Source organism: Poecilia formosa, unplaced genomic scaffold (assembly GCF_000485575.1).
Source record: "Poecilia formosa unplaced genomic scaffold, Poecilia_formosa-5.1.2 Scaffold10, whole genome shotgun sequence".
Taxonomy (NCBI): Eukaryota; Metazoa; Chordata; class Actinopteri; order Cyprinodontiformes; family Poeciliidae; genus Poecilia; species Poecilia formosa.
The window spans coordinates 1,416,593-1,443,130 of record NW_006799949.1 but is presented as its reverse complement, the minus strand read 5'-3'; the positions used below and the strand labels follow the sequence as shown (position 1 = coordinate 1,443,130).

The 26,538-nt window shown below is 37.7% G+C and overlaps 1 protein-coding gene across 1 annotated transcript in view; it reads right to left on the bottom strand.

Moving 5' to 3' along the window:
* Positions 1-26,538, bottom strand: part of ptprsa (protein tyrosine phosphatase receptor type Sa) — a 271,953-nt gene that overhangs the window by 144,584 nt on the left and 100,831 nt on the right. Inside the window, exon 3 of the mRNA XM_007541279.2 lies at positions 3,568-3,796. Coding sequence (XP_007541341.1) covers positions 3,568-3,664 — 97 coding nt within the window. The 5' untranslated portion in view covers positions 3,665-3,796. The remainder of the gene's footprint in view (positions 1-3,567; positions 3,797-26,538) is intronic.

The window sequence follows — 26,538 nt, the reverse complement described above, 5'->3', positions numbered from 1 at the left end:
CCCAGAACCACCCCACCTTTTTCCATTTCTTAGCGAAGCCTCATCTCTGTTTTGTCTCTTTAATGCTGCTCTAAGCCCATTTTAACAGGGAAATGGTGCAGAACAAATCCCAAGCAGGAGTTGACAGAATGGGATAAGAAACTACTGATGCACCCTTGTTACGAACATGAGAAGTTAGGGAGGTTAAATCGGCGAATACTGAGAGATGCGCAATGAATGAATGAGACAACTTTAGTACAACGATATTCTTATCAAGATTTTTTTTTGTCCCAATTGAGGCAATTAAGATTAGATCTTTAACAATACCTGTATAATACAACAGTCTCTTAGTAATTTTTCTCAATGGAAAATGACATTTTGTGCCAGTCTGAGCTAATGGAAATAGAAATTCATATTTTGCTCCAAGGCTGACTTGACCAGTACTGGCACTGTCTTCAACAAACTCATATCTCATTCCTGTTAAAGATAACTTCATTTTTTGCAGATCATTTTTGTGAAGTGCTTGACTAGCAACTGCAACAGTACTCAAAAATCGTAGTTTGATAGGTTTTTATTATTTTTACATCAAGAAAAATGAAAAAAAAAAAATTAATAAATAAATAAATAAATAAATAAATAAATGTAGAGCTTTTCTCTTGCTCGTTTCTTTTATTTACTTTGGTTAGCAGTGAATTCATTAATCTTTTCAATTTCTGAAATTTGGACATTTTCCAGTGAAGTAGAATAGCCAGGCATACCAAGTACCTTGATAGATGGATAGATTATACAACAACATAGCGCTTGAAAATGGTCAGTGTTGGTGTTTTAAACATTTTGAATAAACCTGTGTCCATTGTGTACTTAGTTACTTTCTTATACCTGCACATAAACACTCTATATACATGTTTAAAGCAAAACTGCATTTCTATGCATGCATAATGAACAAAAAGGGCTGTAACAAAGATTTTTGGTATGAATTTGTGCATAGATACACCCCTAGTGTTTTCTCTCAATTGTATATGACTTATTGATAAGTCGGCTCATAACATAACTGTTTACAGATTAGTCAGGAACTCTACTCGGATCACTTAAAAAAAACAAAAAACAAAAAAACATCTTCATTAGAACACTCCTACTTTGCAGGACATTAATGCTTTAGAATTATCAGTATTAATAATATATGTCCACAAAGTAGTCCATGAAACAATTCAATGTCCTTTCCACATAACATGTTACTAAGGAAATTCAGTGTGCCTATTAACAATGTGAACTGCTTGCCCCACGTTTTATTTTAATGGAAGTTTGCAGCTAATATTAGAGGTTCTGTAGCCAACATCCATTAACATAAATAACTATAAACTGGTTTCAAAATGTGCTTAAAATGCAATAAAAATATCCTCAGTCATCCTCTACTGTGCAGATATGCAGGTTCATCACTGTAAACATACTAATGAGTTGGTCATACAAGCCACTTTTTAATGCTTTACATGTGGTGCGGTTCCTTTCATTTTCTGAGTCAAAACACCGACAAAGTCCTTGAACTGCTGCCCTTAACTGACATCCTAATAACAGCTATAAGGAGGATTACTAAAGCCTATAGAGAGTCTAAAGGAAATACAATTTTAAATGATTGACAAAACTGAAGTATCTTAGTTAGAGGATATATCCAATATGGGCCAGATGCATAAATGATAAAAATGCAAAGCAACCTTGTTCAGCCTTATCCTTTGTGGAAAAATGAACTATGAAACCAGGAAGTCTACCCCTTCAGGTAATAGCATATGCATTTCTGGAACTGATTTAATTCAAGTTTTAAATGGTGAACTAGAAATGAGGCAAAAGGGCAACAACATTAAATAGTAAATGAAACAGACAATATTACCTTAGTATTCTGCAGACATTTAGATTGCACACTCATTTTTTTTTATTGGCATTTAAAAAGTATTTTTTCACTTATGTATGGCACAACTCTGAGTATTAATGGTGCAACTATGGCTGCTCACACAGTGCTGAAACACTTTGTGACAACAAAAAGAACAACTGGGTGGAAATTGCTTTGACTTTCTCACACAGGTTAACAGCTGGTTGATGCAGCACTTAATGTTCTCGAGTAACTTTGAAGAAAACTCTGTACTATTAAAATCTACTTAACTGCATCTTGTTATCTGAACTTTGCTGTTTATGAACCTCTGCAGAGTTTTTTGCACTACACTTAAAGTTTGACAGTTTCTGCTACTTTTTCCCCTCCGATGCAGCAGCTTTCTCTTTCCGATTTGAATTGTTTTAACTTCAAAGTTGGGACTAAGAAATAAAACCACATACATTTCCATGCTTTGTCCATACTTTTTCAAGTTTCATTATCACAAAAACTGAACCTCTCACCAAATACAGAAAAAAAAAATATATATAGCACGTGCACTGAAGGTATACTACACTTTTCTAGTCATACCAATCACTCAAAACACTTTGTCCTACAGCCACATTTACACTGTCACACTCACAAACGTGCACACATTTATTGACATGTGGCAGGAGGAAGCCCACAACTTTTGGATTACAAGATGATTACTCGTTGTATTGAGCCACACCCACCCCCGTACCCAAGCACAGTTGAATTTGGAACTGAAAGTGGAACTTTGCACCATACAAATCTGAATAGAAAAAAGTCCACTATTCTTACCTTAAGCATACACACAATGTAGCTTTATTTAGAAAAAACAAAAAGACTAATGGTAGGACTCAATTAAAATCTTTCATCAAATTAATTGCAGGGTTTGAAATTAATTGCAAATAATCATGTTGTAATTGAAAATCATACACTGTCAAAAAAACCATCATTTCCAATTCATAAACAATTTTTACTGCTAAATTATTCGATAAATGGAAGTATGAGCTCAGCAAAACATATATTTATTATTTTTAATCTGTTTTTGAGGTTGTTCAACAATCAGACTGGGGTCAAGGGCTATTATACCTAATCAATGTTAAAGTGTTTCAGGAAACCCTGATCATTCATGCAGCTTATTTGAAAAAAATAAATAAATAAATACTTCTTTAGAAATGGACGCTGACATTAGCATTGGGGATGTTTGTGCTTGCTGTCTTGAATTGAGATGGTATTTTATGCTTGAATAGCTTTGATGATAGACCAACTCCTTTCTGCACAAAACAAGTCTTTTTCAGTGTCCGTCCCATCAGATAATTTTTTGAAGCAAAAATTAATCCCCAGTGGGCCATGAAAATTGACTTTGTCAACCACCACTGTTGCTTGCAGATCCCGCTTGTGCATCAGATTTATGTGCGCACTAGAAACGCAATACTTGGCTTGGGAGTATTGTATAGAAAGAAGAAAACATTTTGTATTTTTAAATGCACAGAAATTTGTAACGTGTCAAAATATATGCAATTAAAGTGTCGGCCATAAAAAAAGACCTTTAATTATTGTTCACCACAGCTAATCTTACAAGATAATCTCACAACCCAACTAGTATTTACTTCAGTCTCAATGTTTCATGTCTTAGGTATTAAAAGTTTATTGCATGCAAAACATAAGTCATAAACAGTAACATAGCTTAATCTGATACTTACATGAGGCTTCAGAGCAGGTGAGCAGCAGTGATAGCAGCAGAGTGGTCACGTGAAGCAACAGTGGCAAGGAGAGACGAGGAGCACCACTAGTGGCCATCTTGGCAGCGACTACAGTAGGGAAGAGGGGGCTGGGAGGGGCAGGATGGGACGAATCGATGACCTGGCCAGGGAGCCGAGGCCCCGACCGAGCAGTGATGGCCGGGGTCTTCACGCAAAACTGCTTGGCACTCTAGAAAGAGAGAGAAACATTTCTTTCAAAACCAAATGTATATGCATTACCAACAAACTTTAAGGGAACACTTTATGAGAATAAACTGTTTTTAATAGTCACCATTGTTAGAAATCCTCCAGAAACAAATTGCTGCACTTTGTTTTATGGTCTCATTTTGAAAAGCCACTAATAAATTCTAACTTAAGGCCGTGACAAAATTAGTCAAACATACCCTACCATTAAGTTCAGTAAATAATTCAGGACCTAGTAATTATCTGTGCTTGAATTTACTTTTTAAGTACATTATACCTCTAATATTCAATGACTCTCTGATTATGGTTTTATCACTTCACTGTAATTGCTTTAAAACATGTCAGAACCATTTTATTGTACCTTTAAAAACTGAGTACATTTCTACCAAATGGTTAAAGTTGTTTACTGTACAATATGCATCATTCTGGAACATCTGAAGACTATTAGCTTGAGGAATTTAGAGTTAAAAATACCGTGTTTGTCCTTGCCAAAAATGGCCTGTGACTTTGATAAACACACAGAACATAATGTGCAACACTGTTCACAACCCTTCAATGCTGCTGACAGATAATTGGTAGTTAGGTCAAAAGAGGCCAGTGACACAAACACAAGCAAAAGTGTCACGTCGCACAAGTATCTCCTCGTATCTCTTTATCAGCAGGGCGATCACTGTCCTGTCTTTTTTCACCACTTTAATCACCTGATCCTGTCAGCATGTGCTTATCCAATTACACAAGCATCTGATGATATTCCAAGCAAGGTCTTTCTGCTTTGGTCAAAATGCTGTAAATCCCTCAATACAAACGAGAATTGGGGTCAAACCCCACCACAGTCGAGTTCTCTCATTGGTATGGCTGACACAGCACAGAGCCACCCATCAGTTATACAAACCCTTTCATTATAAATGAATACATCGAGTTCGGGGACATATCTGTTATAAGTCACAGATACTGTGAAATGTACTGTATGGGGAAAACAAAAAAGGCATAAAATATTATTGAATAGTTCATTTATTGCAGTATCTCAATTCACTAAGTGAAACAAATTATTTAGATGAACTACACACAGCATATTTACACATTTAAAATGGCACATTTAAAATAATAATATTATATTAGACAAACAAAAAACAATGCTAACGTGTGGAGTTATTGAAAAGGATGTTTAGTTTTTTTTTTTGTTTGTTTTTTTTTTCAAAAGTTTTTGAAAAAAATCTGAAAAAATAAAAAAGTCTCATGAGAATGCATATTTTAATTTACTGAATCTCACAGTACAGCATCAGATTTTTACATTGTAAAACAATATACTGATTATTTCTCAGAGGTGTCAAGTTTCTAACAGCACCTTTAGATTATCGCAGCCTTGTTTTTGATGGTGTTCTTCAAAGTGGCAGGAAACCACACCCAATTACAGTGCAACCAAATACCCTAGAAAGCAAGCATGAAAGTGTCCTGTCCTCCTTCAAAACTTCTTACCCACTCTGTCTTTACACGGCACAAAAACACAGCAGACACGCGCAACTACAGGCACACTGAAGATAAAACCCACCGACACATACTGCGAAATCAATCCACGGCAAAAACTCTATTCACCTCTGAGCACCCTCTTTTCACATATGCAATTTAAACACAGCAATTTGAGAACTCATGGCATGGGTGCACTTACAAAACCACAAATCCAGGTGGGGGGGGAGGGGAGGGAAGAGAAAAACAACAATAGATCTTTTAAGGCAAAATCATGACAACAAGGAGTGGGTGTTATTCAGAAGCTCTGCTCATCTTTCAATACAATGCTACACACACGACCAACATGTGTGAGCTCTTTTGTGTGCACTGCTTTTCTTTTTCTTGGCCTGGGGAGCAGGTGATGTCATTGGAGGATAACACTGAAACTTTCATAAAGAGAATGCAGGAGTATCAAATTGTCTAAGGGTCTTACGAATGATGCCCCTATTGTTCTGCCTGTAAACACTGCTGTAGGTAGAGGGAATTGTGCATGCCTGTAGGGAATTACATCTTTGCTCACAAGATGCCAAGGTTATGATTTATAGCTTCCCCCTGAGGGCATGGCCATCCTCACCTGTGGTTGCTATATAAACTGTGTAACACAATTATAAGAACTATTGTTGTTTAGCAGCCTCACCGTACATAACCTAAAGCCATGTGTGGGCTGTAGTTTAAACTTTCTTGGTGCATACAATGCTTCAAGACGCCTTCTTTTTATGAAATGTAAACAGAAGCCAGAGTTTGGAGACAGTTTGGAAACGATCAATGCCTAGACAAATATTATGCGATTTTCCAACACAAAAGCCGTCAAAAGCAAAGTGAAACTTAAATTTCATTTAGTCAATGCTGAGGATGACTAATAATTTTCAGGATTAAAAGGAAAACATGGTTATATTTTGTATTAATATTTACATATATGTTTTATCATACACAGACATTTTTTTATTATCTATAGTAGGGCTGCATAATATGCTGAATAAGTAATATCAGTATGTGCAACATTCAAATGGCAAAGACGTGTTTGGAATGCAATAATTGTTGACCAATACATTCCATGAATGATGAACTTGCGTTTTTCATGTTACTATAATCCTTGGACAGTTAAGACAATCTCCCAGCAGGATGCTCACACCAAACCAAACAGGTCAAAGCTCAGAATGATGGAAGCACATATGAAAAAAAAGAGCAGAGAAGAAAATAGGCAGATATCACATTGACGCCACAACATACAACATTATCGTTATTGCAAGATTTTGCTAATGTCTTGCAGCCCTAATGAATACGTATTTCATAAGGCTCGAGGATGTGGCTAAAAAGTGTATCATGATATGAGTTTCATGTCGGTCAACATCAATAATTTTTTTTACTTGTTTTCTGTTTTAATTATCTGACATACTGCCAAACTGGTGATGTGACTTCCTGTTTTATTTGCAGTTTTCTCTCCAGTTCTACTCATTTTCTCTTTTTACTCAATTCAGTTGATTTTTTTTTATAAAAAAAAATCAACTGTGGCTGACACCTGTGGCAGGTGTGAGCCACAGTGGTAAAACCTGAAATTGCTTCTACGCAAGTTACTCAACAGGTTGTTGATAGCTAACCACTGAGGAAGTGAGTTAGTTGATGAAACTAACCTTGTTTAGCAGGCCGTAAGAGGGCGAGAGGCTAAAGCCTTTCCTCTGCCTACGTCTCCCAGAACATTGTGTGGTTCTGGATGAGAGTTCAGTGAAATGTATTATAACATTCTATCAGATGTATTTTCTAATGATGTAGAATACATGTCTATCGCAATATATAGTGTTATTAATTTGTTGCCCAACCCTGGAATTTCAGTGTAAATTCTTAGGATGTTTCATTTTAAACCAACAAAGGTTACACCAAGGAGCTGCACGGTAACAGTTAAACAACCAAGAGCAACAAAAAGCACTGCTTTACAAAACCATAAAGTTAGACATAAAAAAAATGAATAAATAGGGCAATGAAGTACCTTTTTTCATAACAAATAAAATAGATAAAAATAAAACTCCATAAAAGTGTTACAATAAAAATAAACATAAAATGTATATGAACTGAGAATTCAGGCTCCACCAGAACTGAAACCCACAACGTAACAATGAGTCCTGAAAAGTACTTTAAAAATCTCCAAGCTATGAGCAGACATTATATAAGAGGGATAGACTCTTCCACAAATACCAATGTGATCACCTCTACTTTTTCGTTTTGATCTTGGACATCTAAAAGCTGCTTCTTGTCTGAATTTCATGCTCTGTAGCTGGAAGTTCATGGCGAACAGATCAGCTAAGACAAGGTTAGACCATTAAGAACCTTAAAACCCAAAAATAAAGTCTTAAATATCAACGCTGTACTGACAGGAAACTAGTAGAGTTATGGAAGATGTTATGAACATTATGAGTTTCCAAGTTTCTGTTGAAAGTTGTAGTGCACTGAGTGATTAGCATTCTGTCAATGAAAACCAAGAGCCTGGTCGATTGATAAACCCTAAGCTGCTTCCACATTTATCTCAACAAAACAGCTAATGATCAACTTCTACTGATTTTAACACCACTTGGATGACAACTTGAACGATGACAACAGCAATAGGTTGCTTTGTTGTGGCAGAAAACAGTTAATGCTTCACATGCTATCTCAGTGAAACTTGAAAATGGACAATGTTGCAATACACAATAAGAGGAAACCACTAAATGAATAAACCGGCGACAACTTTAATATAACTTTCAGTCTCTATCATGAAAAAAAAAAAACTGAAGGCTAGATGGAGTTTTAAGAAATGTATACTGTTTTCTATGCAGTAATCTATCAAAGTGCAGCTACAGAGGCCAATCACTGAGACACACGTAGGTCGGAAACATTCCTCAGCCTAAAATATTAAAATGCTAAATTTGTTTTACCACATTCACCATACAAAATGAGTTAAACAAATGGAGATTAATCAAGTATGAAATGAATAAGGAGAAAGCACTCTTCAGCTGTAGATTAATGTGACCAAATGCATTTTTAAAGTTTAGATTGATTGCCCATGAATATATTTCACATATCAAGCTTTTAGTCCCTGTGAAAAATGTCTTCCACTCTAGATATTAACCCCATGCAAGGCTTCAGTAATTACCGCCACAATTTTCAGTGATGGTGATGGCAGTCGCCGGCTATCAGGGACTCTCACTTTGACATGGTCAATCTTTAAATTCAACTCGTTTCCTCATGTAATATTGATACTAATGCATTTGATTACAGAGATTGAGAAAGACGAAAGAGGAAAGTGGAGATGGGGAATTTGGACTATAAGCATGAAATGAGTGCAGAAGCAGTAGATATAAAACTCATCCACAACACACGTCACTATGCGAGTTCAGTACATTTAACACATACGTGACAGGGGAAAAAATTGTAACCAGAAATAATCAGATTTTTCCATCCACCCAGGCACACCTTACTGTGCAAAAATTAGATTGTTAGAAACACACACAGAAAAAATGTGAAGGCATTTCCTCTGGTGTTATTCACCTGAGGAGCTCTATTAAAAATTCCTTTCATGAGATGAGAAGAAGTTTCACTTCTCACACAAGGTCAAAAAGAGCACAGTTCTACTTAGTGTGATGATTAAACCTAATTACGTGATGTCTGCACTTAAAAAAATTATATTTACAATTTTTCAACTAGTGCAAAACTGTTTAGACTTTGTAATAAGTGTGTACATTTTTTCATAAATGTATAGATTTTAGGATATAACAGCCGTGCTATTGAAATTAGGTTCTAGGAAGTTTGTAATGATCTATAGACAGACATCAGTTCCACATTATGAGGAAATTTGAATAAGAAGGGTCAACGTATCGCACAATACTTAACTCTTCATAAATCATACCTTTTGCTAATTTTGTTTATTTCAATAAATTTGCCAAAATAGACACTATGAAGTTTTCCTCCAAAGTTTTAAGAGAAGAATAAAAAAAAACCCAACAGCATTCCTTAGACGTCATGTATGGGTACATCAAATATTTCGAAGTTACAGATTTAGATCCTGCAACATTTTTCATCATTTCTGTTCCTATGGCTTACAGTCTTTTTAATGGCATGACAGACACTGTGCCAAGGTTTTATTCAGCTGATTGAACCCCATACTAATGCAGCTCTGCCCCTCACATTATTATTATTAAATAACACCTTGATCTGAAATATTTCACAAAAAGACTAATATTTCTTCTCTGTATTTTTTGTAGGTGCTGGAACTGTTGTTTGTTTCAAGATTTAAAAAAAACAAGTCTAATTTTCAAGCAAATGCTACTTTTTTTTATTGCCACTCTAAAACTCCATCTGCTATTTATGCTTAGCCTTTAGCTACTTTCTCAGACTCTGCAGTGTTTCACTTTAGATGATGTTTTTTTATGCGTCAGCCCTGAGTCATAGAGCTTTTACCACAACTAGTTTACAGCCTTTCATCAACTTTCCCCTCCCCTTCACAGAACGTGCAACGGGAAAATGTAAAAAGGATGTGTGCTGCAGTATACGTTTAGTGCAAGCTATGTTGTTTCATGTATTTGTTTGGGCATCTCTGTCAAAGTCAAAGAAGAACAACAGCAGAAGCAGAAGCACACACAGCGGTAACCCTAGTCTATGACAACTATTTGATTTTCACTATGCTAAATTATTAATAGCACTGATTCTAAGAGTTATTAATAAGTAATGAAACCGACCACACATCTTCACCCTCAACACCTTCCTGACAACTGCATCAGATTGTTACCCATTTACAGAAAACTGTAGTCATGTTTGTCTCTATACTTTGCCCTGATCATAGTCTTTCCATTCTCTTGTTCTTACCTCTTCTCTCTCACGCTCATTCATACTAATATACTTGCATAGTAGATGTTTGGTGGGAAATCCCACAAATTTGCATGGAACTGCAAGACTATTATGTAAATGATCCAATGTCTTTTCCCTGTCCCAACTACGCTGTTCTGTGATCCATTTCGTAATATGATGCAGATATCATTAACAGGCTCTTTGGGAAGGTTCACCGGAAGAAGAAAGCTTGATTATACATAGGAAAATATATGAAACATTATGTTTCCTGTACTTTCAACATTCTATGCAACAGGTCTTTGTCTGACACGACCAAGAGCAAGAGCATAACATCAACTTAAATAACATACTCGCTTATTTGGTTACAGTCAGATTTTAAAACACAGAAAATACTATTTTTTCCAGTCTCTTAGCATACCATGCGTAAGTTCTGCCAGGTCTGGCTAACAACACTCTTGTGGGTGGAAGTTATTACTGCAGGAAGAAAATGTAAATGTTCGCTATTTTCAGTGTTAATTAAATCAGGGGAAGCACAAATGTAACAAGCCATTTAGTAGAACAGTGTGTTTTCGACATGTTCAAACTGGAAAAGAGCAAGATATCTATCAAGTAACAGGAAGGCTCAACTGAGTACAGTAAAGTTGCTCTGTTTATTTGCCTGATCATTTAAAATATGCATCTTGTAGAAGGTGCTGGATTTGGACATTTGTATTCATTTGGTAATCTCAGGGTTATGTCTTCTTATGTCTACTTAAAAACCATTCAGACTTGTGGAATATTGATACATGGAAATGTCAATAAACATTTCATATGTTTACTGTGAAAATGTTTTGGGGGTTTTTTTGTTTTGCTTTTTCAAAAACAGGCGGCTGTTTGCATTGGATGGGCGTACAACACTGGTTTGGCTTCATTAAGAGATTGCACATTGCCCTGCCCTGACAACCCCTCCTTGGTGTTCTTTCCCAGGGGCTTTTGCCCTCAACTGTTCAATTCTCCCAAACCAACAAATAATGCTTGGCACATCCAATAAACCTTGTATCTGCCATCTGCTGTCCCTCTGGGACATCCATAACCTTTTTCATTGATCTAAAGAACATTTTGTTCTTTTTATAGCCTAAAATCATTAGCTTTGTTCCACTACTAAATGTTTCGATAATTCTCACAGCAATTTGTGAACTAAGAAACAAATGAACGAACAAGGAAAACATTGTGTTCCACAACTTCCAAAAGGATTTGGAGGTTTAAAAAAATGATTTGAGGCCATATTACCACAAGCCTGGCGAATCTTTGCCCTTCTTGTTTTCTCTCTCAGGTGTTACTTTGAGTTCGATCAGCAGGAAATGGGTTTACTCTGAACATTATGAGGCAGCACTGTCATTCCAATAAACACCAAAGACTGTGAGGCTTTTAGCTGAAATCCACCTCTGCTGAGGTTGAGTGCACAGCAGCAAGAGTTGGGGCAGTGCAGCAGAGACGAACGGATTGGCAGGTGGGAGGATTGTTGGGGGTCAGGCTGACCACCAACATGTGGACTTTATTGCACAGCCATTTTATTTGCTATTGCGGGGTAAAACGCTATCTGGCGCCTGTGTAACCATGATGTACAGTGACACAAAAAAATTGTCATACATGCACACATTAAATTGTCGTTTTTGCTTTTGGTGCAGTGTCGTTGTGACCACCAGCAGTGATAAAGGGTGAGATGGTCTATGACAGCTATGAAGAAAGTTAAAGAAGGAGGTGTATTTAGAAGACCTGTAAATTTTTTTAGACCACTAAAGAATTTTGTTTTTTAACACATTGCTGCATTTATTTAAAGGACAAAGAACAGGTCACAGTTGGGAGCTGGAGAAGGAGGTGATGTGAGGGGTGTGGGACGGAGCTGGATAAAAAGGGGCAGCTGTTTAAGAAAGACTATGGTGTGTTTAAAACCTAGATGAGGGAGGGGCTGAAGGGGGTGACATCAGTTTTTGGCTGGATGCCGACAGAGTCAGACAAGCATTGCACCGTCTGGCCAGCAGCTTGAATGCCCTTTAAATTGTACCACAGGAGGGGGAGAAAAGTTTTTGAAGGGCGATCGGGACAGATGGGGAAGCACGCTTCCTCGTCATTCTGAAAATGTGATGGGGATGGGAACGGGAGCGTTGGGATGAAATTATTCTAAGTGATCAAGTAGGAGGCAGCGGAGGGAGAGCCTGGCAGGGCTGGGTATTCAGAACATTTCCTCAAAGCCCAGTGCTGCATTTGGCCAGCCAAGCTGTAACATTTGCAGTGGGGTTTGAAAAAGTTTCATTTCTAAAATGAGATATGTACACTATTTAGAAGCTGACACCTACACAGAATGACTGCTTGTTGTTTATCAAAATTCACACCTAAGAAGAAATGTGTATAATTAAAGCTTTAATAATGCACATTTCTCTTTGCATTCAGAATGACGCCTAAGTGCCTCTTATTTAAGTTAAGTATTCATTACAGACTGAGCACAGATTTGAAGTGACTTATTTCTTTGTACATAATATAGATTATCCTTCACCCTCCAAGATGTCTCTGTTGGAAATTACTCTCTCCACCCCCCCAAAAGAAAAAAATCAATAAAAAAAAATGTTGGGACACTTTCCTAATAAGCAAATAACACACATATTTAAAAAAAAAAAACATTCTAGTTTTGGATGCTTATGATCTACGATGTGACAGTAATTTCGTCTCAGGTGAATCTGTACAAGGAAACCGCCACTTCTTCTAAATTTGTTGGTGTGTCTGTATTAAGAATTCTTAGTAAGACATTAACAGTAACACAACGACAGACAAGAAATGGACAGTATCATTTGTAAACACAGAGAATAAATAGAATACACAGCAACTCGTGTTATAGGCTGCATTATACGGAAGTTATCATCTAATGCATAATTTAACAGCACAAAAAGAAAATGTTAGGTTATCATATTAAAGGACAATGGACTGAATCCGATCATTTCCAACCTAAACTCTCGTGTCTTAAAATAAATAGAGCTTCAAACACATTTGAGATGTATGACTTCCCTTCTTTTTTTTTTCTGAAGCACACAACAAATAAACATAGTCTAATCAAACCCGGATTTAAGTTAATCTACAGTGACAAATAGAAGCAAGAAAAATGACAAAAAAATTATTTGCTAAATTTCTTGTTAGTGTCTCAACAATACTTGTTAAGGTTTCAGGAGCAACAAAAAAAAACCTCACACCTTCTTATGCAAAAACATGGTAAAACCGACACATAGCACACACACACACACACACGCATACACGCACACACACACGCACACACACACACACACACAGAAGATTCTTTCTGGTTCAGTTGATTAAAAAAAGACAACTCTCTTCATTAAATGTGGTCATCTCTTTCAGGATCCCTTATTAAGGGAATAAATTGAAAATGAAGTTAATCCTAGTAATTTGCTTATAAAACTGGGCCAAATCCTATCAACAGTCTAAATAGCAGTAACCTCAATTCAATAGGCTGACTTAAGACAAATCTTTATACATATGATTAGACAAAGTCAATTTCTAGCTACCCAGTGCGCCACTACCCACTTATTTACTGAGAATGAAAAATGAGATTCATAAAAACAAAAACTTGGAATATTTCAATGGATTATTATAATTAATCGCCAGGCTAGCACAGTCTACATCGTCTAGAAGGAAAGAAAAACAGGAGACTGAACACTAGGTCAAATATGCAAAAGGACCCTTTCAAAAATGTTAAGATTTTGTGGAAATCCGACTGCAGTTAATTATATGGTTGCCTTTCCAAGATGGAAGATAAACATGCAACCACAAGCAGTGAGGGTTGTACAACACAAATTTAGATGGCTGTTTGAGACTGGAGGTTTGGGGTGTGTCAATACCTCAATCAGTCAGTCAGACAGACTGCACCAAGATACACCAGAGACAAATGGATGGCGTAAAGCACAGTCTATCTTTCAAAGCCCTGTCAGCGAGTACATTGCTGTCCCACCACCAACATCACCATTACAGTCTGTGGAAAACCACTGCTTTTTACAACCATTTTATAAAAGATTAAGAAACATATAGCACAAAAAGTGACACTTTTACAGATGTGTAACAAAATACTTATGTGCTGGAATTCAGTTCACAGCAGACAACCTAAGAGCAAAAAAAAAAAAAAAGAAACCTCTATAAACAGACCTGTATACTTAACCTAAAGCAAGCAAAGAAGCAAAAATAGATCAGCAAGTTACCATGTACAGTGACCTCATATTTACGTTACAGATTATAAAAAAAATGAACCATGAACTGAAATATACCACAAAAGAAACACCCACAGGCAGGTTTCAGTTACAGTATTTTTGGCGACCAGACAATAAACAATTTTCAGCTAAAACTTACCAGATTTTTTTTTAGATAAGTATCTCACAGGCCAGCGTTAAAAAGAAAAAAGTCCCGCTTTCACTGCGTGGACACACTGCAGCCCAGGCCACCTTATGTGACCTGGGTTTCGCTTACTGGCTGCTAGAAGACGGGTGAGTGGAGGGAGAAATTCAATTTGAAGGTTAAAATGTTGCAAGATCCATATTAATGTGTCCCTCTACAGCTGCTTTTTGAAACACTGCGGCCTTGTCATAAATTTCCCTCACGATGGCCAGAGAAAGGGTTTGTTTGTTTGCAACAGACAGAGGGTTATTGTGGGAGACTGGCATGCATGTGGGCAAAACCCAGAAGAGGAGCACCCAAGATAATGCAACTAGGTTCCAAGAAATTTGTTCTCACAAGCGTTGCATACAGTGACCACATGCCGCTTCCAAACAGGCAGCTACACCTCCTCTGAAAATTCACACAGCCTGTGCAGTATGTTTACAAAGTCAGCTGTCACTCCTTCCATACCCTCCACCCTTTGACCCTTTTACTCCCACAAATGACCTCCCCACCATGATCAACCCTCCTAACACCCACTGCACCCCATCCTTGTGTGCTGTTGACTTGAGAATTAATTTCACACTAGCTCAGAGAGAAATGAGTGATCGGGGGGGGAGGGGGTTACCAGTGTGTTCAGGTCAAAGGTGAGGGGTCGGGCAGATGGTAAACCTCTTTAGCATCTTTTTTTAAAATTATTATTATTTTTACTCTTAACATTCCTTCACAGCGGGGCATCTTTAGCTGGCCATCAATCTCTGCCCGGTTTAACTAGGGTGCATTCAAGTTATTTTTCACCATATGTAGGTGTGCTTCAGAGTTACACTTATGCTATAGCATGCATATAAAGTAGTTTTGCAGGACTGCAAAGCACAAAGGTAAATGTATTCTTCAGAATTCAGAAAAGATGAAAACGGCTCCCTGTCGTTAAGCGGTGGATGGTGGTTGCTGGGTTTGTTTGTTTCCCTGCCTGCAGTGCCCACACTCAATTTAACTAGTGGTAGACTGAGTGGGGAGCTTTTCAGTTCTGCAACTAATGCATAAAAAAACCCTTGTCTGTCCTGCTGTTTTTTATTTTCTCTCCGTGTTTGTCATTTTACCACTGTGCACTCCTATGCAGTGTATTGGTCTGTTGAGTGCTATGCTGAGAGAGGTGAGGAAAGACAGCAATAACATCTGGCTTTACCTTTCAAAAAAAAAAAAATCAATTGTAATACTTAGCGAAGCATACGTGCATTTCTGATGAGACCAATTTTAATATCACACAAAGGCAGCAAATCCAAAAGCAGTTTTCAAGTAATGATTTAATTTAACAAACAAAATAAAATAATTGTCATCAAGCTCCACTAACTGGACATATTAGTGTGTTGGTGTGGAAGCTCCAGAAAAAAAAAAAAAAAACACTGAAAAATTGAAGGAATCTATAAGGAAGCAAATCCTTTTTCACATTACTGTATCTGCAAATTTTGAAATGCAGAGGAGCAAACAGTGGATGCCAGTTATCCTCATTAAAATCACTAAACCTAGACAGATCTGTGCTCTATTAAAAATAAGCAACACTTCAACACTCCAAAGGAACACACAACCTTGTTACACGTGTCCAGGTCAGTGTTTCCCAACCCTGGTCCCAAAGGCACACTGCCCTGCAAGATTTAGCTGTTTCCCTGCTTTAACATGCCTGATTCAAATGATTGCAGTTCAACAAACACCTGTTTATCAGCCATCAATTGAAATCAGCTCCGCTAAAGCAAGGAAACCCCTAAAACATGCAGGGCAGTGTGCCTTCAGGACCAGGGTTGGGGAAACATTGGTCTGGGTGACGGATAATAAAGCTAGGTGATGGATGTGAGTGGTAGTGCAGTCTGGGACAGGAGGTTGCAGAAACAAATTGATCTATTGTACGGGGCAAAGACAAAACTGTGGATCCAGTGCCGGTGACCTGCAGAACAATAAACGGTTTTTAGAGAAAGCCTGCATGTGTGAGAAATTGACACGCGATGGTCTTGGGGTAAGCTTGGATGACAGAGACTGCATTGTGTGCCTATGTGTTGGCACCGAACATTGCGCTCAGGAGAACTTTGGCAGCGATGTTTGGGCAGTGTAACTTCTGTTGTCCTTAAATCTCACAGCTTACACCAGAATCCTCTCATTTTCAGTGAGTTGAGCTACACAGGCAAGAAACAGAATCTTCTTCATACCTCTGAATGAGAGATTTAAAGGCCCTGTACAACAGGGTCTCAAGAGAGAGGTCTTGTTTTTTTTTCAAAGTTCTCATCTAGTTGCCTTGAATTTGAATTCACTTCTGTTTTTAAGATAAGACACAAGGTCACTCATATTGTTTATTCACAATTTATATTTTAACTTCTTTTAAGCTTGCAACCTTTGCTTAAAAAAAAGTGTAAACACATAAAGGCATTATGGAATTGCAAAGTCTTCTTAGCCTTAAGTTTGAAGTTTGGGGAGCATGCATTTGCATTAGGTTTGCACAATATATCACAAATATTGAAAATTATTACGTGCTGGTTTTAAAGAGTTGTTTTGAATACTAATTTTGTTGGCTGCTACATTTCGGCCGTCAGAACTTGACGGCTTGGATTCCAGTGATACAGCCGACCTGTTGGCCGGAGCTCGCTGCAGTAAGGGTGCACACTTGACACAGATGCTGAAGGTCAAGATATCAAAAGGTCATATTACATGACTTCCTAAGGCTGTGCAGTTCTAATTGGTTTTAGAGTTGCATCCAGAAATTGTAATTTTACAAGTGTTCAATAACTAAGAAGTATTGGAATACATATTTTAGTCTTTAGGATGAAAATGATCCAGCTAAAAAGCTAAAGGAAAAACAAAATGCTGTTTCAGGTATGTCCTGGGCCAAATACTGGTATCTAGGTACACTATATTTTAAAAAGGTTTGGTTTTAAACAGCAAACATCTACCCTTTTCACAGATAAAAGCATGCCAAATGAGACCAGGGAAAGTGCCAGAGTGACCTTTTTTTTTTCTCTGAACTTTTTTTTTTCTCTGAACGTATTGTGCCTGCAAAACTGCCCCATTCTCCATCTGTTTCTGTCCACTAGTGGTCAGCTGGCTGAAGGAAAGGCTACTTATTTCGCTTGCTTACAGGAAAGACCAGCTGTCTGGAAACATTTTTATTTGAATAAACAGGGACAGTCATGGTGTGGAAACTAAAGTAGCTCCACCCATCACTCCTAAAGTCACACTGTTTTGATTCTGTAGACATTATGTATATATTGGATGAGTTGAACAGGGATAGGATTTAACACATCGCTTTTTCCTACCCTTTTCTCAAACTAAGATTGATGTTTTTTTGTTTTTTTATTTTTGCGATACCTACTTTTTCTTCAGGTAACATTTATTATTTCTGTCTTCAAAATACGGATTTCTTTCATTCACTCATTCAAACTACAGTTGGCAAGCTATTGGGCTCTGCTTGTTCGAGCCGAACAGCATGAAGCAGTTCTTATTGTCGCAGTTACATGACGATTGTTCTTGGAGTCATGTCGTCCACCCCTTTTGGTCACATCCCCCCTGCCAACCTTATCGCCCCCCTCTCCATGTGAAATTATTGTGTGATTGGTCTGAATTCGTGGGCGCGTTTACTTATGCAGGATACAACCCCGGCTACTCAACTTCCGCAAGCTGGTAAAAGACAGGAATAGATAGATTTGAAAAGCAATTGTCCAAGGCTTTGAGTAAATAGATACTGAAACATTAAACTCTCTCAGCTCGGTTCTGGTCCGATGCAGCGAGCAAACGTCTCACTGACGCCTTCTGGCATGCATGTTAAGCACCTGACTGCAGGCTGGCTGATGGAGAAGGTAACTCTGTTAATTAACAAGATCATCAGATATCTCTTAAGTCTATGTAGCAAATGAAAATCACATTAATTGATTTAGCTGTAAAAAATGCATAGCTTATATTATTTTTTCCAGTAAAATAAATGATTAGATTTTTTTTCTGTCAATGCCACAAAATATTCACGCTGAAAGATTGTCATAAAAAGTCACACCTAATTAATCTTTGTACATGTAAGACATATCGTTCTGTCTTCTTGCCCTTTGATAAATGGTTTCAGTTTATCAAAACTAATTTTGTGATTAAACGATTTGAAGATAAACACTTAAAAATGGTTTAACACATGTCTGCGCCTTCGGTCGGGGTCAGAAGCACCATGTGGAGTTGGAGGGCCGTTTGCAAGGTGGAATGAAAGCACGCTCCCTCTCAGACTGATGCAGTACACGATGGACGCTTCACACCACAGCTACAGCGTGCCTTTAAGGGCTTATCAACAGAACAAAATCAAAACATCAGGGGGCAGAAGTAGAACTGTAATGAGGAGATATCAAGGAGCAGCAAACAAAATAATCAAAAGGGAGGATGGGGAAAAAAAAGAAAAGGGGAAAAAAAAATCAAGCCAGGCTGCCGTACCACCAAGCTGCTCATCTTCTTGGCGTCTGACAGAGCACTGGCTTTCATTCAAATGGAAGCCCATTTATTTATTTATTTATTTATTTATTTATTTTTCCATGGCTTTTTTAATTTTTCTAGTTACTCACCAGGAGTGTGACGCATAACACTTTCACTTGCCCTTATTTCACATTTTAGATCACTATCATTTTGATTTTACTTTACATATATAAATGTATACATTGTATATTTCCTGGATTGAAACAGATGACTGTATTTGGGCGAAGCCTGTCGGTCTTGAAATGCATGCAGGCTGGAATCCAAAGCTCATAATCACAGTTAAGGGAATAGGCAGAGATGAGAGTCACGATTCAAAGCAAGAAAAGAACAGAGGAGCAAAAAAAAAAAAAAAGAGAGGCAGAGGGAAGGAATGGTAGATGATGACAGCATAGTAGAGAGGGGGGAATTGGTACTGATATCTTTTTAAAACACAGGCTTAAACAAAGTAAGCTAATAAGCAATTACTGCAATTGATACAGAGTTTTCCGATTCTACTAAAATACAGCTGGATTGAATGTCTTTTGAAATAAAGCTAAATGTTTTCGCGTTACAAACACATGAGCAAGAGTTATTTTTGTTTCACTGTATTTGTGTAAAGTGTGTGTGCATAATGTGTCTGTTTGTGGTCAGTCACTTTGGTGCACCTCAAGCTATTCAGCTGTCGTCAGGCTCACTCAGCAAGAAGCGGGTTGCTCCATCTGGTCAAACGTCCCCTCTTCAGTCTTTTTCTAAGACTCCACATTTATGAATGCATGTTGTCTGGAGGTGTTTGACTACATGTGTGTGAGGCTGAGCTTCAGTGTGGATTACTTTGGCTTTTGCTATCACATGCGCCAATGCAAATTCAAGAAAATGCACAAATGAGAATATATCTTTTCTGCACGCACACACACACATGCACACGCACACACACACACACACACACACACGTGCGCAAATCAGCTTAGCAGCCACTATAAAGTTAATCAGTATTCTATTCCCATTTCATCCCTTATTTCAGGCTTGTGTTTCTTGTCATGATAGCAGAAAAGCCTCTGAGGTAATTTGAAGACAATGACAAAAAATAAGAGGATGGGGAGTCAAGTAGACAAACCCATCAGGCCCCACAGTAAGCTTGCATACTGTCGGCTTAAGACTGCAGCGTGTGCTCAGCTCTGTAAAACATATTTTGTATCAGACTAAATTAGTCGCCAGCAATAAAAATGCCCCAATGTTCCATCAGAAAAGATTTCATAAAAGAAGTGGATTATGTCTTCTTCTCAATCATTATATTACATTTTAATGCACTGCACAGTTATTACATTTCCTGCATGACCATTCTTTCTTTCCGAGGCAATTTCAAAAAGACTTTTAAAAAGGCCAAAGTTGAAGGAACACTGAAGAGGCCTCAATTGTTTTAGAGATCTCACAAAAAATTTTTTGAATTAAAACATAATGAGTGGGAATACTTTCTGTGCTCCAGATATTAAGTGTAGGTTTGAAATAAGAGCATAGCAAGCGTGTCACTAACAAGGTCCCCGCAGGCCGCCGCAGCCACCTGGGCATTGCAGCGAAAGCTCGTCGTCAGGTTAAACTAGTGAGATCCAGAGCAACGACAGCGACATGCAGCATTTTCCATCAGAGTGACAGAATGTGTGAGCACAGTTGTGTGCATTTGTGGGGAGCAGGCAGCATCAGAGCTGAAGTGCAGCTGGCTGCCATTTCCCTGCACCATGGAAATGTGAACCAGCTTCCCCTTCTTCACTCATCATCTGCAGCAGATAACACAGAAGGCTTTGTGCCTCCCAATACACACAAGCTACAATTTGCCCTCTGTTTCTCATTATTTCGTTATCATCCCTGTCTCTCTGTCTGCATTATCTCGTTATTAATGCTTGACATATATTTCCTCTCACATCAGTGGAATTAACCTGTAATGTTTTGACTGTGAGGCGGAATGCTTTTGTTCGAACGTGCGTCGTCGTTTGTGCACAACACATGCACTTGAGGGACGAGATTCACATTCCAACCAAGGGTTAACATTTCACTGACATACAGACAGTGACAACCTCCCAACAAAAGCACAAAACAGCTTAAAATGACCGATCATGCAGACGAGAGGGAAAAGTTCCAAGGAGCAAATGAGAGAACATCACTAAGAAGAGAAAGAAATGATTTGAATCCTCTTTTTAATACTAAAACACAAGGAAAATGTGTTTGCCAACTAAAAAAAAGTTGTTTGTTTTTTTTCTGGTTGAGATTTATTTACTTTAAACCTATTTACATCTAAATTTCAAGGACCCCTGTGCTGCAAAGCAACCAGCAAATCAACACATCATTTGGTATTTTACATGAATTATTCCTCATTCATACTTTAATCAGGCAGTGGCGGAACTATGCTTGATTTTTCTTCCACACAAACTTGATTCGTGATTTAGTAATGCAAGCAAGGGTGCAAGAGCTTTTCCATTCATGTTTACAGAGTTGTTTTTTAAAATATTTTCTATAAATGTGTCATTCATACCCTTTCATACTCTGCTTGCCCTGATCAAATTCCTTTGGTCATCAGTTGTTTTCTTATAGTTCTTTCAACAATCCCCACTGGACTGCAATATCATCATTTTCTCCTCTGGCAGAAAAGGAAGTTATGTCAAGCATCTCTCATATGCATGCTGTTTTCCTTGTTTTTTGTTTTTTTTTAACATCTCTCTTTCAGTCTGCCTCTGTCTGGCTGGCTTTCACTCCTCTCTGAGAAGAGGAAGGGGAAGAAACAACTTGGTGATTTAGTCTTCACAAAGAAACGTTAGACAGGGTCAGAGCAACCAGACCACACACACAGCAGCATGATTGAGGTTTGATAAAATACAATTAAAATACAAAAAAATTCTTAATTAAAAAGGTAATTTGATAAGAGATGTTCTATGATCTCAAGCAAATCAGCTCTACATTTAGTCTTCTAATTAGCCTAGCAAAGCACACTGAAAAAACTTGAAAGGTTAATAAATAAGAAAAACTAAGGTCAAAAATCGGTCATCAAATGTTAGTAGATCACGGTAAGTCGATTTATTGTTTGAGATAATTAATATTTTTCCCATTTTTGCTGTTTTTTTATCCAATATTTTAAATGTAAAATACTGAAGAGAAATGAAGAAATGAAGAGCGTTGGGAAAGTCGCCTAGGAAAAATACTTTGGTTCCCTGTAGAGGTTTCTACAGCCAAAAATGTACAAAAGGTACTCTCTCGTGGAGTTCCAGGAACAAAGACACCCGCATACTGTCAACAAGCCACTGTGAAACAAACAGAACTGTTCTCAGACCAAACTGTGAATCCTTCAATAAACAGTCACCGAGATGCATCCTGCTCCTCATTAAAAACAGAGGAAAGCCTGTCGCTTGGCCCTGTGGAGTAATGAGGAAACGGGAAGGTATGTAAGGTAGGGGGTGAAGGCAAGGGGAGTCCTCAAATGACATCCTGACATTTGAGCCCGAAACAAATGGATCAATCACGATTTAATTATTCATTTAACTGTTAAGTGTGGAAATCAAGGTGTTTGGGATAAAGAAGGAGAAGAAAAGCAAAAAAAAAGAAGAGAAAATGAGAAAGAACCAACAGCATGGATGCTAAGTTTTCATACTGATTATATAAAACTGATGCACTGCTATAAATACAGTTTGTTGTAGCTATGTCTACTCAAGGACATTTCTGATCTACTATGGTTTTGTAACACTAAACTTATAATATTCCTATGAGAGTGTTTTGGTGGTTCTCAAAAATGAATCTGTAATAGACTTTTTCTTCGTTGCACTTCTCATCCCTTAGGCTATGCTCAAGGGTGTTTTAATCTTGAAGTAAAAGTTTTTAATGTCAAATTTCTATTTATAGAGAAGTCCCAATCCACTGAATGGAATTCATAAACTATGGGACGAAATCCAGTCTGCTGATGCCAAATGGTAGAAATGTACTCATAGTACTCTTTCAACAACTACAACATCATATTTAATTACGGCCTATGCACTCGGCGTTCTTCTAGTTGTATTCAATAGAACCATGTTTGTTCTGTTCCATTCTCTTACAAATAAAGCTGGAATCTAAGCTCTGCCATCATTCTTCATGCAATTTAGGGCTCGACTTTAGCAGGATCTTTCCTACAGACATTGAAAATGATTCATTTTTTCCCCTTTTCATTAGCCAGACAAAACTTTTGGTCAGCTAATACTATTAATTATTAAACAAAGTTTACATTCTTTTCCCCACACAAGCACTACCATACTAAGAACATTTTATTGCAAGTTACCAGCGAATGTCAATACAAACTGATGGTAAAATTGAGCGGCATCGTTCACTGTGAGCAATTGTTATTGTGCAGGAATATGAACAAGTAGGACATAATGGTCAGGAGAATATATGTTTTCTAGAAATTGATTGTTCTGTCGCTACTTGATTTCCCTTCATTTATTTTTAATATATAGCAACATTTACAATAACTGTGCTTTCATAAAGTGTGATTGAGAATGGAAATTGGACCAAGCAGATGGTTTGGAGTATACTTTTGAAACTTTGGGCAGCATTTTTCAACTTGCCATTCTCTGTCAAGTTACTGTTATGAGAAATTCAAAGGGCATGATTAGCTAATCTTAAGATGCAAAGGGAATCAAGAATAAGAATATGGATAAACCACAGAAATAGCAGAGCTACCCGAATAGCACAAAAAAAAAAAAAACTTCCAACATAATCGGTAATGTAAGCAACTATGTTGTGTTTGAGGTAAATTTTATTTATATTTTTCCAAATAATATTAATATTGTTTTAGCAGAGTCCACACTTCAATCCTAGAAACTAGGCACAGATTAGGGTGACATACATTACAAAAAAAGTGGTAACACTTTATTTGAATGGGTATGCATAAGACTGACATGACACACCATGACATAAACATGACATAACATCTGTCATGAACATGAAGGAGTCTTAATGAATGTTTATGACAGTTGTCATGAAGCGTCATTCGGTAAATAATGACACTTTTAATGCAAAGTTGCTCTAAAAGTTGCATTGAAAGTCCATTAAAATGCCAACTTTGCATTAAATTATCATAATTTACAAAATCATGCAATTGTGACAAATTTTTGCTTTGAATTTTGGCTTAAATACTGGAGCCTTAAAAATGTCTCTCGAGACTTTTGCCAGGCCATGACGGCCCAATGCCTATTTGGAGATATTCTTTTCAACATGCAGTCAGAAAACACATTATGTCTTGTGTCGCAACAGCCCCTCCGTTTTCAAGAAACTCAATATGCCTGTTCACGAACTCCCTCCCAACCCCTTGCATTCCACAGATAGAATGGATGGCCCTGCTTCGGATGACATTTTAATGAGTGTGTGTGGGAAAGTGGGTCCAAGAGGGTGGCGATGGAAGGGCACACAGAAGCCCAGCCCCTATACGCAGACATAAAGCCCCACTGAACCCTACTGAGTGCAAAGCATAAACCTCCATGCAAGCATGAGCTCACACAAAGACAAATGTACCAGTCATATCTGACACACATATGTGTGATTTGGCACACATGCAAAGTCATCAACAGACCACCGCCATCTATTACATAAACTGTCTCCTCAACCTTTAGTAAAAGACTTTATCCTAAATGCCAAGGTTATGCACTAATTTCCACTTTATAACCCCTAAATGATTGGCTAACAGCTAAACTTGAAATAAGCCAATGAGAGAGAGAAAAAAAGCCATGTTTTGATGCTTATAATTAGAGCATGATTTCAATGCGGTGCAGACCATAAAAGCCTTAAAAATGTGAACAATATTATCCATTGAAAACTCACACAAGCTCAACATTGTGCTTAGATAACCCAAAGGCTAGGTTAAGGGTGGATTTATTCTTGGTTTCAAGGTTGAACAATGTTGGCTCTGGCCACAAATACGAGAGTACACATATGAGAGCGTACATTTGAGAGTATACAGTGTATTTTAGTTTGAGTTCATCCACACAGACTACGTGCCCATTCTTAATTCTGTTTAGGTTATAATAGGTTAAAAAAAACATCCACTTTTTTTTTTTACTTACAAAGATTTGAAATGCAAAACTGATTTAAAATTAAGATACAAAGCCTAGTTTGTATCAATCTTCTTTATGTTACTTTTCACATCTCTTTACAAAGTTTCTCATTTTAATCTCAATCACTATCTACATTTGAGAAAAGACGAATTATGGAAACATCAAGTAAGAATATAATGTTGAGTAATGTACATACTTGATAAGATCCAGATAATGAGAAATTTTACACAAAAACTTAGGGGGAACCCATATATCGTTAGCCTAAGCAGTGGCCGATTATATTAACCTTTTATAAGAAGTGTTTGCATATGGAAAGAGAAGTAGAAGATGGGGTTTGGAGAGCGAGAACTGCAGTACAGCTGATGGGTTGAATTAATGAGATTGTAGGTATCTGCATGGCTGCACATTTTGACTGGGCTCTGGATGAAGACTGAGTAAGAGAGAGAAAATTAGAAATAAAACAGAGAAAGAGAGACAGAGACAGAGAGAGAGAAAGGGAAGAAGAAAGAGAGAGAGAAAGAGAGAGAGACAGAGAAAAAGGAAGAGAAAGCAAAAGAAGTGAAGTAGTGAGTAGTGAGGAGGTCAGGCCAAGCAAAGAAGGTGAATAACGGACACAAGCACATGTTCCCGTTGAAAGCCTCTCATCTCCAACTCCCCAGTTATAACCTTCAATTAACCTTCCTCCTGAATACAAGAGTGCATGAGTAGTCTGGGTAGGTGTGAGTGTCTGTGATTGTGATGTGCTGGCATATTCTCCTGTGCATGTATGTATGTGTGCGTGAGAGAGCGAGAGAGAGAGACAGAAAAGAGAGAGAGAGAGAGAACACAGTCTCACTGACTCCCATGCATCTGTTTTTGCTCAGCTGAAAATCGATTTTACCTACCCCCACTTTTCTGCACACATCTGAGCCTCATTGAAATTCAAAACACTCAAAACACACAAATCTTTATTAGTTTAGTGTTGCTGAGCTCTGGATACCCAGTAAAACAAAAAAGGAACAAGGAAAAAAAACAAAAAACAGACTGGACACACATGGAGACACTAAAACACCAGCAACATGTCAATTAAAAGGCAGCTGGAGGAGTTCCAAACCGTAATCACTGTGTGCAGTAAGATTTTTTTTTACAAAGGTCGGGGCTAGACTGCATGTTTGCATCAGTTTTGCTGGTTGTCCCCCTCAAAAGGACTCCATGTTAATGCCAAACCAAACAGCTTGGAGGCTTCGGCAACAAATTTGAATGTTGTCCTCAGCAACCTCAAAGCAATGAGTGATCCGTTAAAAGCTCTGTTGAATAAAAAAAAGACCGCAACTAAGATAGTTGTAAAGAATGGGCAGTGAGTAAGTCTATTAAGACATGGTTGAGTGAGTTTGGTGTAGAAGAACTTTGACTGGCTTGTGCAGAGTCCTAACCTCAACCCAAACAAGGCTGCAAGCCAGAACTTTTCAATTCAACATCAATG